Here is a 20,650-nt window from a genome sequence, read left to right as displayed (position 1 = left end):
CACAGGAAAGAGCTGTATGGTGAACAGAAGCCATTCCATGAAGCTTCCAGGATTAAGGACCCAGTATAAGATTGCAGTTCAGTATTTTTTCATTATAGAGTATGTGGGTAGTGTCATCTGGACCACTGCATCCTCTACAAAATGCATTAACATATCAGCAGGTTGCAGTTTTCCATGCTATAACTCTTTATAAGACTCTATATCTGTAGTAGGATGCTGTTTTGCCTTTTTTGTATTCTATGGTAAGGCAGTTCTAGTGGCTGACTTCAATGTTGATATTTCATGGATAGTATAAAGGTTGCTCTAGTGATATGGTTTCATTTGATAGTTTATGGAATCACTTGAAATATAGCTCAGGGTAATTAAAATGTTACCTGGCAATTGCATATAGTATTCTGTATTTGATAAAACTTCTGTCTGCAAATTTCTAAATATGTTGTTAAACTTGTTGCCCTTGTTTGGATGAATTGAAGGGAAATTAAACAAAATAATTTCTAATTTGTCAATCATTTTAGTTTAGTATGTTCCACACAGGCTTCTTTTGGTAGGCTATGAAGTGTTATCAAAATGCCAAAATACCGTGGTATTTTGGCATTTTGATAACAGAGAAGATCTCTTTCAGAGTTACTAAGACAATCTCAGAGGTCTATGGACATTAAAATAAAGTCTTACTGAAGCAGTCTGTACTAATTCAGGCTACCTCCTTAAGGATGTACAATATATTTAAAGCAACTTGAATTTGGGTTTTTCAGACTTTAATTACCAGAGTTAGAAACTCTAACACATGGTAAATGGCATAACTGTGTTATAGTAGAAAGGTTTCTCCAGAAAAAAAGCACTATTTAGAAGTTATGTTGAAAGTAAAAGCAGCATTTCAGAATCACAAGAAATTTCATAGAGCAATGAAATCTTCACTTAGTTCTATCAGACAGTAAGTATCACTAAACATTTATTGTTTGGAGGGAATTGTTTTGTTTAACTTGCTTTGGGTTTTTCCATTTTCATGGGGTAGCTTCCTGATTGTGTGAGTACATGATTTTGTATAGGACTTGTTGAAAACACATTTCTGGTGAAGGTAGAGACTTTGATATTTATGCAATCAAACTTCAGTGCAGGCTGGAGCTCTGAGATAGGATGCATCAGATTTCTAGGACTCAGAGATGTCAGGTAAGGTGAAACGTAATTAATTTTGCATCTACTACTGCAGGGCAATCTATGTCAGCATCTCTGATATGCAGGGATGTGATCCTCAAAATTTTTTTTTTGTCTAACAGAGTGTCCCCTTCATATATTTTCACTGAACTGGTTGCTCACATGGCAGCATATATTTAATAAGTATGCTTGATATTCAAGGTAATAATTGGAATATTATTATTAATACTCATTTTAAGGAAGATATGTTTGGTGAGCAGTAATTTCACAGTGCTCAAGTCCAGGATGTGCTCTGTATATTTATTTAAATATTTAACACTTCTAAATAATGTAAAACCATACAGAATAAAACCATCATCTGAATTTGACCATAAAATACTATAAATGCTACTGTATGGGGTTTTTTTAAACTTATTTTCTTTATATCTAAAACAAAATAACTATATCTAAAACAACAAATTGACTAGAAATAGATATATAGAATTGAAATGTGTTTTGATTCTTTACAAACCTTAAGATTTGTTGTTACTGGTTGTTTTTAGAAGAGACAGAACAACTTTACTTAGAAGCATAGGTCAAAAACAATTCAGCTCTGATGAAAAGACTGATCCCTTTTGAATTTAAAAAATTCTCTATATCTGACAAACAATTGAAACATTCGAAGTCTAGCAAACTATGACAATCTTTTGCGAATGATCTTAGCCAAGTATGTGCCAATTTTGCAACTGTTTTCATTAAATATTTTAATGAAATATTTTAATACAAGTTTAAATTCACCCAGGTTTTTAATCTATAAAGTGAACATTTGCTAATGGTCAATACTTTGCAGATCTGACACAGGAAAGAGAAGAAGAGAGTTCAGGATATAGTTTTAGTAAACATGCAGTTAAGGCCAACTTTTTATTTGATGTATTATAGCTTCTCCCTTAAATATTGGAATAAATTACACATATTGTAGAGCTATGGCATATGTTGCTTTTGAAAGAAAGCCATTTTCACTTATTCAGTGAATTGAGGCCTCATGTTACTCCCTGCAGACCATGTCATACCCCCTTCCAACCTCTCTGGACCAATGACTTAACCAAAACAAACATCTGCTTTTCCATTCAGTGCAATTATTCAGTGTGCTACTGGAGGCAGATGGTTGTTAATCGGCAGATCATTAATGTCGCAGGCTACTCTCTCTTTCTAGCCTTAGAAAGGTCACAAGGTGTTAAGTTCCCCTGCTCCAGGCTGGCGAGATGCATTTCTTCTCAGTTGGATTTTTGATGCATAACTGCAATTGAATTACTTGATACAGTTGTGGAGTATCCTTTAATTAAACCTTTTTTCCTTAAAAAAATTACACATATGATTTCGCAGAGTAAGAATGATGCCGCCAAGAGATGGTTAGTGTCAATTACACTGTAGCTGTCAGAAAGTTCGAATGCTGAAATCTAGAGAGTGTGAATCCTAATCAGATGGGATGATAAGCAGTGAGGATGCTCAGCTGCTACTCTGACAGTCTCCAGCTATATGTGTCAATTTTCTGCAGAATTTAATTTATCCCTAATGATAAAGAAATCTCTTTATTCACACAGTCCTGTCAAGTCAAACTTTGGAGAATCTAAATGAAGCAGACGAGGGCTTCAGGGAGAAGTCGCAAACTGACATGCTGAAGAGATTTCACTTTCTCTTCCATTCATACAGGGTATATTGAGGAAGCCTGTATTATTCCATGTCCCTCAGACTGCAAGCTCAGTGAGTGGTCCAACTGGTCTCGCTGTAGTAAATCCTGTGGGAGTGGGGTAAAGGTTCGGTCTAAATGGCTTCGTGAAAAACCCTACAATGGTGGAAGACCCTGTCCAAAGCTAGATCACGTCAATCAGGTAATTTGATTTATTTTTACATTATTGATATAGCTTTTTCCAAACTTCAAATAACTTTTTTTATCTGTATTTTTTTGCTGTAGAAAAACAGTAAAATATAAGGAGCAGATGGAGGTAGAAGGAGTATGTGTTGGTTTAGAATTCCTCAGGCAGTAAAGGATCTCTGTTAGTTTCTTCCTCATCTGCAAGAATTTTGAATATTTCTTGAACTGCAGATTGCAGACAATAAAACATGCTTACATGCAGATTTTGAAGACTGTGTTTCCAAAGATCTCTTACCTGAAGGGATTCTCCAAGAAAGATGGAGAGGAACTTTGTACAGAGCCATGTAGTGGCAGGACAAGGAGGAATGGCTTCAAACTGAGAGTAGATTTATATTATATATTAGCAAGAAATTCTTCACTCAGAGGGTGGTGAGGCACTGGAATGGGTTATACAGAGAAGTTGTGAATGCCTCATCCCTGGAAATGTTCCAGGTCTGGTTAGATGGGACTCTAAGCAAGCTGGTTCAGTGGAAGGTCCCTGCTCATAGCAGGGGGCTTGGAACTAGATGATCTTTAATGTCCCTTCTAATCTTCTAATCTTCTAATATATGACAGGGGATAAAATGTCTCATTACAGTTGCTCAAACTGGCAAGATTTTTAGTGTCACTCCCTGACCATCTTAGATCAGAAAACAAAACTCTCAGTCATCCCAGTGTCCCTTAGTGGATTCTCCTCAAGCTGGAGCTTGACCTTCTTGGGTATGCTTGCCCTGATAGTGCAGTTCCAGTCACAAATACAATTCTGAAGTCAGTTTCCCAGTTGTCCCACAAACTGCACTTGATATTGCAGTATGGAGCAGTCTGACCATATAGTCTGGATCCTCTTCAAGTGAAACTAAACCATAAATTGTGAGCCAAGAGCACCCTGGGAGAGCTGGAATGTTTGGACTGCTAACAAGCATTTAGTCTTTGGGACCAAGTTTAGCACTGGCCCAAGTTAAACCCTGAAGTTTCTTTCCTTGGAGAGTTTAGAAAGGAAAAGCATTTCTTGTCAATTAACTTATGCTATTCAAAGTTGATTTATATTCATATTACTGTTGAATTTAATTTAGTCTGCAGAGGCATATTAAACAACCACATGGTCTTTTCTGTAAATATTAAAAGATTTTTAAAAAATGTGCTCTCAATTTACATTTGAATAAAAATGCATGTACTTAATATTATCCTATTGACATTTTGCTAGAACAAAATGAAATAGCTTGTTGATCTAATTTTCTACTTTAGGGGATGTAATTAGTTCTAATTTAGAAAATCATAAGTGTTTAACCGCAGCTAATAAACCAAGTTTGTGATCTGCTTTAACAAAATACGTACTAGAATGAGGGTTGCTGGATTTGGGTCAGCATGTAAATATGCTTTAAATTAGGAGGAACATATTTCAATAGGAGCAAATTATAGTCTATACAAAAGTTTTTTTCCTCCTTTAATATTCATGTAGTACATAATAGGCTTGTATTTTTCTGCATCAAAGGTGATTTTGCTGAAGGGCTGTTCGCCACTTCTGTGCAACACTATTGCCCTCTGCCGGTACTCTGACTCATTTGATTTGTGGTTACATGGTATTTGCCAAATAATATAGTTGATTCAAAGTATAATTATTGTAAAAATAAAATTGAAATATAGTACTTTCATGAGAAGGACGTTCCACAGATAATACAGGGATGTTGAAAAAATATAGATCCTATATTTTTCATTTTCAAATACATTCCCTTTCAATTCAGAAACATGCAGAGAAATACACAGATATTCCAATTTTGAATTAGTTATTTAAACTAAATTTTATCCACCATTCAGTTGGAAAAGAACTGACTTTTCAGAGTCATCATTCAATAATAATTCAATATAATGTGTTGAAGTTACATATTTATTACTTATATATGTAACATTCTTATTTGCATACATATGACCCATAGTGGTAAGATTGGATCTTTGGTGCCCACAAGTATGTGTACTATGATTTACAGAAGAACTATGCTGTAAGATGCCATCTAGGAATTATGAACCTGGGGAAAGACTACAACATGTTGTCTAGCCCAGGGAACAGGAGATGGGAGGGAGAATGCTGGCAGTCTGTAGTACATACATAAAGGGCTGTTGCAAAGAAGGAGGAAATAATCCATTTTCCATGGCCATCATGGATAGGATAAAAAGCAGTGGGCTTACACTGCTGCAAGCAGATTTGGGTTAAGCCTTGGGAAAACTTTCTAGTAAGGCTAGGGAAACACTGAAATAAAATGCTTAAGACCTTGTTAAGAAGTCTTTCAGTGTCTCTCAGGGCTGACACCTGTGCCTGTGATTTGAGGAAGGACTGAGCACAGTGAAAGCTGAATGTGTCACTCAGTGTCTTTCGTCCTGGGCTGTGGATGCCAGGGTGGCTCCCAAACCACACTCCAGCTGAATAAAGCTTGCTCAGTACTCACTTCAATAGGCTAAAAGACATCATAATTACAGTAATAATAGAGTCAGGTGTGGTATAAAATCATGTCAATGGCCATAAGATGGTTTCAAATTAAGGGACTAATCTGAGACTGTTAGAGAAATTAAGGACATCCATCTTTTCATTGATTACAAGCATTATTTCCCCCCTTATCAGGAGTAGGATGAGCATGCAATTCTTATACCACCCAACTGCTGTGGCCTGCAGTCATAGCTACAAAAATGCCAGTAAGGTCAGGAGAACACTACTCACATGTTCAACGCAATATAAAATCCTCCTTTAGCTTTCTGTCAAGATATCCAAATTTAATGTTACTGCAAAAGCTGTTGAGTGTGTGGGTTTATGTACTTCTTCTTATGATAACCAGAGTCAGATATGTAGACATTTCTCTGAATTAAAGCTTTCCTATTCTCATTTTGGAAATTCTGGAGAATTCTAAATAAGAAATTTTCAGCAGACTCCAGTACCTTCCTTAACATGCATTTTCGCCACACATTTTTATGCCTTTTTTTGTTAATGTAGTTCAGAGAAGGTCCAAGTATGCTGACTATGCTGGTGGTCTTGTGCATGGGCTGATCAGCTGCATAGTGATATGATATCAGAGTACACATTTAGTGTTCAAGGTGTTTTATTTCCTGTGGTATTTTGTTGCGGGTTAACCATCAAACCATCAGTAATCTTTTTCTACACAAGAAGGGTTGCTGAAAAGAAATCAAGACTTGTTTAAGACAAGTCTTAGATTGTCCAGCAGTTTTAGTTGTGCTGACTTGATACCTAGAATAATATGTCAAATTAGCTGGTATAATTTCAAGGCAATGGGCTTTAAGTAATTTATGCATAATTAAGATGTTCCATGAAGGACTTAGGAACTTTGGAAGGATGAGAATTGACAGTTTCATTTATTTCTTTGAATCTATTGCATTTAATGCTGTCAGAAGAATTTCAATTGATAGAGAAGTCCAGTGCCCTCCAAAAACACTGAGGATTTTCTCTTATCTAAGAGAGACTGGATTCCTTACTGTGTAAAAGTTTGATGCTCATTATAGGCAAAAAGGGAGAACTGTTCAACTATCTAACCAAGAGACTAGGTAATATACAGTTTCTTCCCACCAGTTGTGATTTATAAAATTTATTTTCTTCCAAGGGCAAACTTCTTGCAAATTACCTTATGACAGCAAAGGACATCAAAGAGAAAAAAATAATGCCTTTTTCTTTGCAGAAGTAACACAATATTGTCTATAATAAAATTGTATCTTGTCTATAATGAAATTGTGTCTAAATTGATTCCATTAAAATATCTTTGCTTCACTTTAACAATTCTAACTTTTTCTATTTGCTTTTTTTCTTTCTTTTCGGTTCATGAAAATACTTTCTTCAGGCACAGGTAAGTGTTTATGAAATAGAGATTTAAGCTCAACATATGCTTCTTGCTCAACATGTGTTGTCTGTCCTATTTTTTGTAATGTATGTTTGAGTCAGTACATGGAACACTAGAAATTACTATATATGAGATGCCATTTAAAAATTTGTATTCAAATCTAAACTTAATACTAATTCTGGTACACAAATACATTAGAGTGATTTTAAGCGTACACAATGAATAAATAAAGTGAATCAATATATATTGGTATAATTTCTCTTGAGGTCACCTCTCCTTAGCAATACAACCCCACAACTAATAATTGGGATAATAATATAATAGTGGGGTGGAATTGTAGAGAAGAGATGTGAAGGACAGAGCTAAAGTGCTAGCAGAGTTTTAACAGCATTTTTTAAAAAGTTGTACTCATGAGCTAGCCTAGTTACAGACTTTATGCTAGTTCTGTTGATGTTTTTGGTGGAAATGGCACAGCATGGGCTTAGTGACAGAGAAAACCAGAGAATCCAGCATTCAATAGCTTCTGTCTTTTTGTTATTTCAGTAGTTTTCTAGCAAGTATTTAATCTGTATTATTACTACAGTTTCTAAATCATCGAGTTCATATTTTTTATTCTTCCCAAGAGCATTAATTCTTTTTTCTGTATGATCACTTTGCACGTTTATCTTACTTGTGTGCACCAAAACTGACACTGAATGTGGATTCCAGGTGTATGAGGTAGTCCCCTGCCACAGTGACTGCAGCCAGTACATATGGGTTACTGAGCCCTGGAGTGTCTGCAAGGTGACCAATGTGGACTTAAAAGAGAATTGTGGAGAAGGTGTTCAAACAAGGAAAGTCAGGTAAAACAGTATTGTTCCTCCTTCACTTTAAAGAATCTTCACCTTCAGTATTGGCTGTATTTAATTTGATGTAATTCTATGTAATGCCTAGTGTTGAGTCCAGACCTGGAGCCTGGCTGATTTAAATCAGAATAGATTCAGGGAGGGCAATATGACTCTGTGTACTTGTTATGGATATAGACCTTGATTCCTAATTTAATCTATTGGTAATTAAAAGGCATCTGTGTATATTAAGGATTAATACTAAGAATATAAAAATTTTGAAGTTTTAATAGTTCTGGATTTAAAGTTATCAGCTGAAGTATGCACAAAATATGTCTAAACCATAGATGATTTGCATTATTCTGGTTTAGAGGTAAGCTAATGTCAAGCAAATCACCTGCCCAGGGGAATCACTGATAGGGATTATCTAAATTATGTGCATGCCTTTATGTTGCTGTCATCTGTGAAAACAAGGATTGTTTTTGACTCTTCAGCTTTTCTTGGGTATTCATAGATCAATACTTATTTATGTGCTGACAAAATGTTAAAATGCCTCAGAATACTGTAGAAGACATAACGTACAAAATCCATGGAAAATGAAGTTTATGTGCAGTTCTTTTCTCCAGATGCATGCTAAACACTGTGGATGGGCCTTCTGACACAGTAGAAGACTATCTGTGTGATCCTGAAGATATGCCACTTGGTGCTAGAAAATGCATATTGCCATGTCCTGAGGACTGTGTTATGTCTGAATGGGGATCGTGGTCTCAGTGTTCTTTGGTAAGAAGTATACTGAAGTGCCACAATTATAGTTTTGGGAGGATACTTTAAAAGTGTATGTATGATGTGTTTTGCAAAGATGCTGAACTGATTACACCTTTAAATATCTATATATAGTGTCATCTTTAGGGTTGTTTTGTGTTGGCTGCAAATGAAGTGTGACAGTAATTTCCATTAAGCTAAATTCTTCCAGAACACAAAATAAAATGTGCCCAGTGGTCTCTCTTCCCAGTGTGGGGTGCCTTCTCTGTGGTGGAATAGCTTTGGCAGTGGCTTGTGAGCTTGTCTTTGAGCCTAGCTCTGAGCCTCTGCATAGCAGCACAGTTACTGAACTAAAAATGTCACTATCCTGGTACGAGTAATGAAGGCGGCAGATCAAGACTGAGTATAGAAAAGTAATTTTGGGTCTCCTCTCCCCTTCCTTCCTGACAGGAGTTTCAAAAAGAAATGTCAACCCCCCCCCCCCAAAAAAAAAAAAAAACACCAAAAAGTGTTTCAGGACCTCTGAGAGGCTTTGGTGCACTAGATTATAACATTTGGAAAGTGGGCATCTCAATATCCTGTTTCTGAGTGAAATAGTTCCAAAGTACTAATACTGAAATACACACTGGTTAGGAAAATAGAATGGTGTTACCAAGTTAGGTTAAAGAGAAGGGTTTCTCTTAGCAGGAACCCGTTATTTTACACTTGTGTTTTGTGACGGGATTATTTAAAAGGTTGTTGTATTGCTGCATAAAGTGGTATCAGGGTGCCAAAATATTTAAACTGTTTCCAATCTTACTTTCAAGCCATGCAATGGAAGTAGTGTCCGTGAAAGATCAGCTGAATGCCTAAGACAACCAGATGATGGAAAGCCTTGTCCTGCTGCCACCGAGGCAGAAGCCTGCACTTTGAACAAGAACTGCTACCATTATGACTACAATGTGACAGGTATTTGTGTTATTATGCTCTAGTGACAGCCTAGGACCACATCTTACATCTCATTTCCATTCACCTTACAGGATGGATTTTCTGCTTTCCATTCTTACCTAGACGCAGCTGCGGAACTTGTGCTGAAAGCTTATTCAGGCTGTTTGATTCAGATAAAATATTATATTGAGATTTTGTGTGTAAAATGTACATGCTGTAACTCCAGAAAAAGTATTACTCATATAATTTTGTGATTTACTAAAAATCCATACAGACAAAACCAAATATGGACTTCTCAGGAAGGTTCCGTGACACTGACTATTTGCAGTAAAGGTCAATGTTTCCAAAAATGTGTAGCAGCTGGGGTCTGTGAGCCTTTGCATGTCTAAAAGTTGCTTGTGGGAGTTATTTTAGGCCATCAGAATTAGGTGGGAGACTGGATCATTATGAATTCTATCTGAAAGTCTGCAATGCTAATGAATTCCTCCATTGCAGACTGGAGCACGTGTCAGCTCAGCGAGAAGGCTGTCTGTGGCAGTGGTATCAAAACGCGGATGCTCGATTGCGTTCGCAGTGATGGCAAATCGGTTGACCTGAAATACTGTGAAGAGGTGAGTGGGTACCTGTGAGAAAGCTCCCTTCTAATGGTGCTAATTAATACTGAGCCAACTTAGCTGTATGGCATCTTCACCAGATGTTTTGCAACACTATTCATGGATTCTTAAGTACCTCTGAAATGAACCGAGCCATCAACTGATTTTTATACTATTTTCTTTGGTTACTTTTAAGTGCCTCTGTGAACATATGCTAATTATTATGTCCTGAAGGAAATTACTTAGAAACAATAATTAATAAAGTAGAATAAAGGTAATAAATCTCAATCAGAATACTAATCATAATTCTAATTTGATACAACTTCTGCATGGAGTCTTGGACACCTGCCAGTATCAATCATTTACTCAGTGTGCTGGAAAATATTCTTCACGTGTCATTTTGCAGCTGGGCTGAATTCTAACTTCTTGTATCCAGCTGTGTGTTGCAAAAAATACCCAAGCTAGTGTGAAAAAATGTGCAGCATGAATATAATATTAAGCAGGAGCGTATATGGATCACAAGATAGCAGACAGGAGCCCTTAAGTTTTGAAAGAGCCATTTTGCAAATGTACAAACTAACCTACAGTTTGACAGCACTGGTTTCCTGACATTTTGTGGGTCAATCCTAAGCTTTCAATTGCATGGAATCTGTAGTATGAAAAAAAATGTGACAACAACACCAACTACTTTAAGGGCAATTCTACATGCATTTCTGATGGAAAGTAACAGCACTTGTTTCAGCTGCCATTCCCCCACCACCATGACATCGGAAATAAAATTAGTGACAAAGGGGGAAAGGCCCCCATAACAGTTTTGGCACCAACAGCTTTTCTGTGGCACTCTTCTGGCTACTAGCTACTCTCAGGATGTGTCCATAGGAAAGTCTCATCAGAAGTGGAGGGAGTCAGGAAAGTCATCATTTACTTTGGACTATAATTTTGTAATGGTGTATCTGACCTACTTAAACTTCTCCAATCTCCTCTGATATTCTGGATTCATGAATCAATAAGTTCTTATCAAAAGCAGAGAGTTTCAGCCGACACTTACTTCTGTCCCATGTTCCTCCTTCCCTTGTAGTTCTTTGTTTTTAATAAAATCTAATAGTTTTACAGAATCATAAAATGGTTAGGGTTGGAAGGGTTCTTAAAGATCATCACCTTAAAGATCAAAGCCCCTTCTGTGGGCAGGGTCACCTTTAGCAGGCTGCTGAAAACCTCCTCCAACCTGGCCTTGTGAACACTTCCAGGAATGGGACAGCCGCAAAAATTATGTCTCAAGTTTTTACTCGGGGTATGACTGCCTACCAGGAAGTTGCTGTGAAGTTAAAAAGGCAATGCATTAATGTTTTTTATAATGTTTTAATGTGTTAGAAAAGAGAAAGAAATGTCTGTTATTTCTAAGAGGTTGCAATATTGATTAATTAATAGCAAGACATGATGTAAAATATCCATCCAAATAAATATTTAAACAGAAAAAAGTATTACTTATTTGATTTTATGGGAAATTATATTTCTTCTACTATAAAACCAAGAAATTATTCCTGTTAAGCAAAGATTTAAAACAACATTTTGAAGTGATTACATTTTACACTAAAATCTCATTTCAGAAAACCTCTCGAGTTTTCCTGCATTTAAGAACTGAAAGTTTATTTTTCTGAGGAATAATGAGGGAAATAATATAATATCTCAAGAGCTACTTGCTGTAAATGACCAGTCAACAGACACCACTGCAGTGATGTCCTGGATTTATCAACAGATCATATAGAGATACATCTTGTAGAAAGCTCTGATCCACTCCCTAGTCACACAGTTAAGACTATTTGTTGAATTATGGATGTGTAAGCAGTGGTCCAACAAGGTCAAAGGCTGATCCAATAACTGAGAAGTAAAACCTGTTAACCTGATTAACAGGAAAGCCAAGCTGTTCAGATCTTAGCAGACTCTTCACTCTAGAGATCTGAAATCCAGCTCTGTGACCTTGCAGGTCATGAGAGGAGAGTATTCAAGAAATTATCAAAACGTGAATACATACTATACACTTCTTTCTAATGATCCTTCTGGGTGGGGGGTTCCACTGTGTTTTTGCATTATAAATGCAGTGCAGTGCAGAAATATTAAGTGAAGTTCAAAATAAGGTGCATGTGCTTGGAAAAGTTGATGAATAGGAAAAATATGAAGTAATTTTGTAATGACCTAGCTAATGAATTTTCTCTGAACTCTCTATAAAGCTTTATACCAGATGTATAAGTAAAGATTTGCTAATTTATGTGTAGGTACATTTATTGAATTATGTTTCTTATTATTATATGCAAAGAAGAGAGCTCATAATAGATAAACCTACACTGATCCCTAAGAAATTAGGACTCATTATTGCAGTAAGTTTCTATATAATATATAGTTCAAGAAAGTAACAAAGCCATATATAAAAAAAACCCTTCATGCTGAATTTTGTCTATAACCATCTCCAGGTATGAGAATCAGCAGAGTTAAATACTAACATTCCATCTGAGCCCCTGTGCTGTGGTTTCCTTTTGTGTCCATATGATCTTGTGTTTGAGTTGATCAGCTAAAGAAGTAACCAGTCATCCTGATTACTGCCAAGATAAAACAATTTCCAGAGCTTATTTCCAAGTCCTAGTTATGTTAATGTAGTTCTCTTCAAACTCTGAAAGTGTAGTAATACTGGATTGCTTGGTTTCTACTTATCACAAGAACTTGACTTCTCTTTCTTTGACTATTTAAAAATCAAATCACCTAAAGCAAGCCAATCCTGTTCATATTCCTTTTTATAGACTTATTTTCATTCATTTACCATTAATTAAAGATGATAAAAGCCTAGAAACCAGCAGTTGTGTCTGCATTAAAAAGCAGACTTTTCTGGTTTATTGGTGAATAGTCTGCTTGTCAGATTACATAATTAACCTCCAGCAGCAGCGTTTAATCTTTAGTGCCAAACATTCCTATAAACTAATACAAGTACTTGTGGATCACAGGATTTAAGGAGCATGCTGGTGTGCCACCTGCTGTCCCTGGCATGTGTGACCAGAAGCATGGAGTGCACAGGGGTAGCTTTCATTACTTGAGGTTGTTGAGTCAGAAACCACAGCTTCATCCAGAACAAAAGCTTTAGGGTCAGGAAGCTACTGAACACTTCTTAAAATATTTTCTAAGCTTTTGAAGTTGAATTGTGGTTCATCAGTTCAAGGAAGGAGAGGGATGAGAATGGAATATGTGAATACTATTGAATTGCAACCTGTCAGTTGTTCCCCAGATCTATTTAAGCAGCACTTCAGTATCTAAGACATGCAAATAGGAGGTCACTGTGGGTAATCTGGCCTTCAGCTTTCTCCTCTTCACTGTTAATATCTTTCTTGGGTTTTTCCCTCTTGAGCTGCTAAAGTCCAGCTGAGAAGACCAGAATTGAAAGAGAGCAGTCATGTTTCTATAATTGGCAGGAATCAATTCAGCAAGCTGTAAAGCCTTTGCTCAGAAGGTTTAACACAAATATGGACTTCAAAGAGGGTTCTCTAGCTTCCTAATCATCCAAATTCCAGATTATCCAAAGGTTTCAGGTGTTGTCTGTGTGTGATAGCTGCCTAATCAAGGCTATACCAAACCACCAAGAAAAGCCAAGAACTTATTTTTTGATGTATAAAAGCAAACAGACATCTAAACCCTCATTTGTGTCAATAAATGCAAACGCAAATTTAAAACTTGGTGAGTCTATCAGGAGGAGATATTTTCACTACTTGTGGTAGTTTATTTATGGAGGACATGTTAATGTTGTGCCTAATTATTGTTCTATGCTTGTTTTTAGTAGGAAATAGTGGCTTTATCTCCTTTTTAAAGTCTTAAATGCTGGTTTTATATAATTAACTTTTCTTTTCCAGTCATTAAAATTAATAGGTTTTGAAATGTCTAGTTTGCACTTTTTTTTTTTTTTCTAACTAGGTGGGGATTTTTTCTTGTTAAAGATATTCACAATTGCCTAGGATTCTGAAATGTCTCAATGATGCTCAAGGTCTGCTGGTGAGGTCCAGTGAAAAGAACAGTCCTTTGTGCTGGAAAGCTGTAGATCTGTTCATGTTGGCAGGACTGATTTTCTTTCACACTTTAGATCATACACCCTATTGCTGACCTACCCTTTTAACTCATCTGTGCAGGATGCAGGCATTATTATGCTAATATTTTTGCCATCAGTCACATTTCATCTTGCATGATATATTCTCATGTGTGGTAGTGAGAATATCTCTTTCTTTGCATGGATGGGGAAAATATGGAGTGTGTGAGTTTATAAGAACATAGAAATGGCTGTCCAGGATCAGACCAAAGGACCATGTAGTTGTTGTGCCATGTCCTGAACATAATTATAAAACTCTTTATTCCCCAGCGTGGGGTGTTATGTTGAATCATACCTGGGGAAAAACTGAGAATAGAATATATTTTTAGGAAAACTTGAGTCTTGAGATTAATTTCTCTGTCCCGTTCTCTCAGACTCCTCCAGCAGCTGAAGCTTTTACATTATGGATGCTAGAGGATTCTGGTTTTTTACAAAGTTTTTCAGAGAAAAATGCAATTTTTTTTTTGGATTTTTTTTTTTTTGTCAGTGTTATGTCAATATCTTTGTATGGATAGCATGATTAGATTAGATTAGAATAGAATAGAATAGAATAGAATAGAACAGAACAATCATGCACTTATACAGCACATTAGGAAGAAAACAAGAGAGGCATAAGCAGATGCCCTAGGAAGAGTAAGAAGCACAGACATACAAGAGTTTCCCCTTACTCCTTTCACAGCTTCCGCCTGTTTTCAGCTCTTGAACTGCATTTGCCTGATGGGTTTTCTGTGTGCTTAAACCTTCAGATTTATCTTCCATTAACTTGTTCAGTCTCTCTTGAGCTCCTGTAAACTTTCAGCATCTGCAACATCTTTTGAATATCTAGTGCATGTTCATCCTCCTCCTTTTGCTAGTTTTAAACTTGGCTTCTAGTATCACTTCAATTCCCTTATTAATAGCTGTTCAGTATTTTTGCATTCCTCTTTCAAAATACTTCATAAATCGTTTTGGCCTTCACCTGTTGTAAAAAGTAATAGTGTAGAGACTAAGCGCTCCATTTATAGGTTCTAGTTTAGAAAATGATTGATGAAAATGGGATTTATGCATGTATATAAAGATCAGTATATGCTTTAGGACTGTCTTGAAGTGAGAATTTTAAATGTCCTCGTCACTTTTTTCCTTGCACTGATGCACTGATACAGACCTGGAGTTTTATGCTAACCATTTGACATTTTCTTTCAGCTTGGTTTGGAAAAGACATGGCAAATGAATATGTCCTGCATGGTAGAATGTCCTGTGAACTGTCAGCTCTCTGACTGGTCTACTTGGTCTGAGTGCTCTCAAACATGTGGCCTTACAGGTCAGTACATACCTTTAGCATATTTTAAAGAGTGAGAATTCCTCTTTCAGACTGAGAATTCCTCTTTCCTTATATAAATAAGTATTTGAAGTAGAACCTATATTTCAGTGAAGCTGGGTAGCATATCACTCACAATTGAAGAGGATATAATTGTTGCATAAGCCTATTGTATTTTAATTTTCTTTAGGCCTGAGTGAAGAATCCTCCATCTTCTGCAAAATCTGCATGTAATGTTTCCCACACAGATAGTGACAGACAGTTGCAAGCTCTTGTTTGCTGGAATCAGACAATTATGGGACACGTGTTTCTGGGTTAACTGAGGGAGGAACACAGCATGCTGGCCTCTTCTAGCAGCAAGCTGCAGATGAAGAGCAGGAGTCTCCACTTAAATGGACAAACATCTCATCACATTCATAAAGAATACTTTTCTTCAGGCTTCTGAACTAGGAAATTACTGCTTTTGTTTGCTTTTACAGGAGCAATCCTAATCAAACATCCTCCTGCACTTCTAACACTACAAACAAATGACAGACTATAAAATATCTGACTTAGAACATATGAATCCATGTAACAGACAAGAGCCAACAGATCAGCTTTATAATTAAATTTGTCAAATCTGGAAAAAAATGCTTTATTCAAACACAATGCTTTTCAGCAAAATAGAACATCTTGAGGAATTAATCTGTCTAACTGCTTTGTTTTTAGTTATATTGCTGTTTTTGTTACAGGAAAAATGATCAGAAGAAGGACCATAAATCAGCCATTTCAGGGTGATGGGAGACCTTGTCCTTCTCAGATGGAGCAATTCAAACCCTGTCCAGTAAAACCTTGCTATCGATGGCAATATGGTCAATGGTCTACATGCAAAGTAGAGGTAAAAGCCATATGGGACTTAGAAGTTATGGAACGTGTGGATCCAGGCATATCACAACTCTGTAAACAACTTGCTTCTATCTCTCTTATCCAAAAACTAGAGTTTGGTTTTTTTTCCTTAGATTTCATATTTATCAATGGATGCAACAGTGTCCTAGAGTTATTCAGAGTATAAATGTAATCTTTGGTACCTGAGCAGCATCTTTGCTAATAATTTAAATACTTCTGTTGTAAAAGAATATCAGCAGAAATATCTTCACATATTATAAGATATCTTCACTTGACATACTGCTCTGGTTGCAATTCAAAAGCATAATTAGCTCTGTAATTTAGGGAACAAGTAACAGTAATCAGAAATTTGGGGTTGGGGTTTTTTTTCGTTTCAGATGTAATGAACCATGTCTTCTTTTTTTTGTCTTCTTTTTCTCCTTTTTGGAATGAATAAATAGTTAAGCAAAAATAATAGGAGATAGAGTGACATGTAACTCAGATCTAGTCTTTTGGTACTTTCTTCTGTTCAGTATCAATCAATATATGTTCTCCTTCTGTAGGATGCTCAATGTGGAGAGGGAACGCGTGTGAGGAACATCTCCTGTGTGGTTTATGACGGATCCATTGAAGATATTGGCAAAGTAGTAGATGAGGAATTCTGTGGAGAAATAGAGCCTATTATAGATGGTGATAAGAAGATAATACTTGAGGAAACCTGCACTTTCCCTTGTCCAGGTAACAAAGCTCTTCAAATAAATGTTGCGTTTCAAGATTGCTTTGGTGTCATTTTAGCTATTAGGGCCTAGCATTAGCCACAGGCAATTAAATCTTTTTCATCTGCTTTACTGATTGGATTATTCTATCAAATGACCAACAGAGTTACTTTTTAGGAATGGCTTCATGATAATCAATCAATTAGAAAAAATACTAGATTTTAAATTTATAAAAGGCATGATCTATCAGTCACAGATTATATCTAAGATGTATATATTTTTTCACAAAATCCATTGAAATAAAACCTGTATTTAACTCTATAAGAAAGGATGTTGGTTTACAGCTAAATATTAGTGTTAAGTGTGTAGACTGTCTAACAGCTTTATTAATACTTTTAACAGTGGCTAAAAACTTGATGCCTTTTATAGGTGTCTAAGGAAGATAAGCTAAGGCATCTTATTTTTTTTCTTTAGAGGTTCTATTCCAAATGAAACTAAAGTTTTGATCTCTGAGAAAACATGAGTGCCTGTAGTTGTTTAGCTTTAGGGATGTGCCATGCACTACAACTGCCTTTATGAACTGAATCTAAAGGAGCTCTTATGAATGATCAGGTCCATGATGTTCATACTGAGAAGGATTAAGAGCATATAAGATCTGTTTAATTTCCAGTAAAACCCCTCCAGTTCATTCCAAACACTTACTTGTAGAATTTGAAGTATATTGCTGTTTTTTAGTAGCTATTAATGATGAATCTTCAGAAGAGGTTGATAAACTCCTTCAGTTCTAATGTAGCTATAATTTCATACCAATACTCTATTTTCATTCTCTTGAAACTCTCCTCTTTCCCAGAGTTTTTTTCCCAGTTCATATCAGATTGGACTGAAGGTAAAGTTATCTCAATAAATAGAAATTAATAAAAAATGGAGATATTTCCATCACTGCTTTGTACATAGCATTCCAATTGCATAATTTTCATGTATTTTTGCTTCTTAGATGGAAACTGGAAGAATACAAAGATTGTAGTTATGTTTTCATATTAGTGAATTTTATAAAAAAATATAGCTGCTTACTGATTGCTTTAAAAATTTGGCAGAGCAGGGACCTGTTCTTCAACAATTTCATATTTAGCCAGCAAGAATAACTGCCCTGTGGGGATGTGCTAATGATATGCTCCAGCTAATGTTTCCAAAAATCACTACTTGTTTTCCTATTATGTATACATCATTCGTCAATTATTCATTTCTTTGCATGCTTTCCTAAGGTTGGCAAATAAAATTCCTTCATTAATCAGGCATCCGGTCAACACAGTACTGATTATATCTGTCATCAGTATAATGCAAGGTAGCATGAATTTTTAATGACTTTCTCACTGAAATAATGAGAACTAAGAGGTTTATTTATGAGTTTGTGCACAGTCTAGTCCTATTTTCAACTGCAGTTTTAACAAAATTGTTTCTTTGTGTTGTGCCTCGGATCTTCCTTAAATATTAAATGTAGCTGATTGTGCTAATTAGTGTCATTAGTATAATTTTATTTTTCAGTTTTACACTATAGAATTCTACAGGTCTATTATCCTAACATGAAATAGCAAGAACAGACATTTTAATCATGCTTCCATTTCCCTTTATTGCAAAGGATTTTCCATCAGTTGCTTCTACGTCTATTTAGAGAAAGATAAGCAATAATTAATCTTCTTAATACTAGAGAATGTTTTCTAAGATCAAAGATTAATTGAAAAGAAAAAGTAAATTTAGCATAAGACATACAATGCAAAATATCTTAAAATGTACAAAAATCTAGACATTGGTAGAGCATTGCAAAGAGATTTATAATGAGGGTGATCTCATGGGAATGCTACAAGAAACTAAAACTGCTGTAGAACAAATGGGCCCTTGTATAACCTTTATAATATTTTCTATGACATAGACATGCAGATAAGATCAAAATGTATGATTTCTACACTATGAGTCAAGTTTAAAAAGAGAAAAGAAAGGAACTAAAAAGAAGGAAAATTAAGAAACTGTACTTGGGCCTTTTTTTTTTAAGACATATTCAGTGTAAAAAACTCTTTACATACAATGATCATTCATCTTATAAAACTGCTCTTTGACAGGGGACTGTTACTTGAGAGAGTGGTCAGAATGGAGCCTTTGCCAGCTAACATGTTTTAATGGTGAAGATCTTGGTTTTGGAGGAATACAAGTCCGATCTAGAGCAGTGATCATTCAGGACTTAGAGAATCAACATCTCTGTCCAGAACAGGCTTTGGAAACAAGACCATGCAATGGTAAGCACCAAAATATATGTCAGGCTGGTTCCTGTAAGAAAAAAATAACAACCAAAAAAACAACCATAATTTTGTTTTCTTTCTGTTCATGTTATCAATTTTAAGCAAATGCAGATTTGATAAACACAGATGCACTTAAATTGTTGTTTTACATATATCAACTGTAAAGAGAAAAACTTTCAAGTGGTAACTATCGTATGTTAACCCTCTAGAATTATTTTTTTTAAATAATGACATTTCTTTTTATATGGGAAAATACACTAAGTAACATTAACAAAAAGAAATCTCTGATTTTTGATTCATAACAAGATTTAGATTTCTCTCTACCCTTTGAATTGTTAATTGCATGACAATGTCATTAAAATATCTCAGCCATGCTTACCACTGCTAGTAGGCAAATTGTTTCAAAAAAGTAGTTTCCTGTATCGCCTGCCCATTCAGAGGCCAGATCAGACAAAAAAGAATTTTATATTTATAATAGAGAGCTAAGGTGCAGAAGGACTCCATGATTCATGCCAGACCATATGAGGTGTGCACAGAAGAGACGAGACACGAAGCCAGATGCAGGCCTGGCCACTTTGCCGAGCACTGACTGAAGCTTAGTATTACCAGAAAAGGAACCTGACCCCTAAATGAGGTTTGCACAACAGATGGGCCACAACCATTATGAGCTTATTGGAAACATTTCTTGTACCCGTTTACTGCATTGCTCATAAACCTAGTTAGTGTCTCGGACACATCTGGTCTATTTTCTGCATGTCCAGTAAGTGCAGGAGACCCTGGGAGCTCCACGTGTGTGGTGCAGTTCTGGATGAAGGAGAAAGGGTCTTAATTAACAACTGTACAAGCCATTAATCTTAATGGGTGTGGCCACAAAATGAGTATGGTCAGCTGATGAGTGTGGCTGCTGCCCCTGGTAGTCTAAAACCTCGTCATCGAAGCTCTTGAAATGCCAATGTTCTCTGTGCAGATGGGCAGTGCTATGAGTACAAGTGGATGGCTAGCCCATGGAAGGGATCTTCTCGGACCGTGTGGTGCCAAAGGTCAGATGGTTTAAACGTCACAGGTAACTACTCTTTTTATATACACAAAAAAAAAAAAAATCCTGGAAAACAAGTTGATAATGTGTTTTCCTAACAAACTGAAAAAAAAATTTAAAAGGATCTGCTAAAAACACTTCCTGGGGTATGAATCAAAATCATCATCTTTTTGCATATTAAAAATGCTGTTTCTTTTCTAGAATCATGCAGCATGTAATGTTTAAAGTAAATATAAGTGTTATCTTCTGTAGTGGATCTGAAATGTTTTACAGTGTATATGTTTGGGGTTTTTTTTACCATAGGCATCTTTACACTTCTAAATGTACAGTTTCAAATTTCA

The 20,650-nt window shown here is 35.9% G+C and overlaps 1 protein-coding gene across 1 annotated transcript in view; it reads left to right on the top strand.

Annotated features, from left to right (window-relative positions):
• The window catches only part of THSD7A (thrombospondin type 1 domain containing 7A), a 145,725-nt gene that overhangs the window by 112,417 nt on the left and 12,658 nt on the right, over nt 1-20,650 (top strand). Inside the window, exons 15-25 of the mRNA XM_053932746.1 lie at nt 2,842-3,020; nt 6,880-6,885; nt 7,588-7,721; nt 8,330-8,483; nt 9,272-9,413; nt 9,888-10,003; nt 15,288-15,405; nt 16,134-16,279; nt 16,830-17,004; nt 19,097-19,270; nt 20,241-20,336. Of these exons, the coding sequence (XP_053788721.1) occupies nt 2,842-3,020; nt 6,880-6,885; nt 7,588-7,721; nt 8,330-8,483; nt 9,272-9,413; nt 9,888-10,003; nt 15,288-15,405; nt 16,134-16,279; nt 16,830-17,004; nt 19,097-19,270; nt 20,241-20,336 (1,440 nt within the window). The remainder of the gene's footprint in view (nt 1-2,841; nt 3,021-6,879; nt 6,886-7,587; nt 7,722-8,329; nt 8,484-9,271; nt 9,414-9,887; nt 10,004-15,287; nt 15,406-16,133; nt 16,280-16,829; nt 17,005-19,096; nt 19,271-20,240; nt 20,337-20,650) is intronic.

The sequence above is a fragment of the Vidua chalybeata genome, chromosome 1 (assembly GCF_026979565.1).
Source record: "Vidua chalybeata isolate OUT-0048 chromosome 1, bVidCha1 merged haplotype, whole genome shotgun sequence".
Taxonomy (NCBI): domain Eukaryota; kingdom Metazoa; phylum Chordata; class Aves; order Passeriformes; family Viduidae; genus Vidua; species Vidua chalybeata.
The sequence above is the reverse complement of the archived record's forward strand: the minus strand, read 5'-3'. Positions and strand labels throughout refer to the sequence as shown.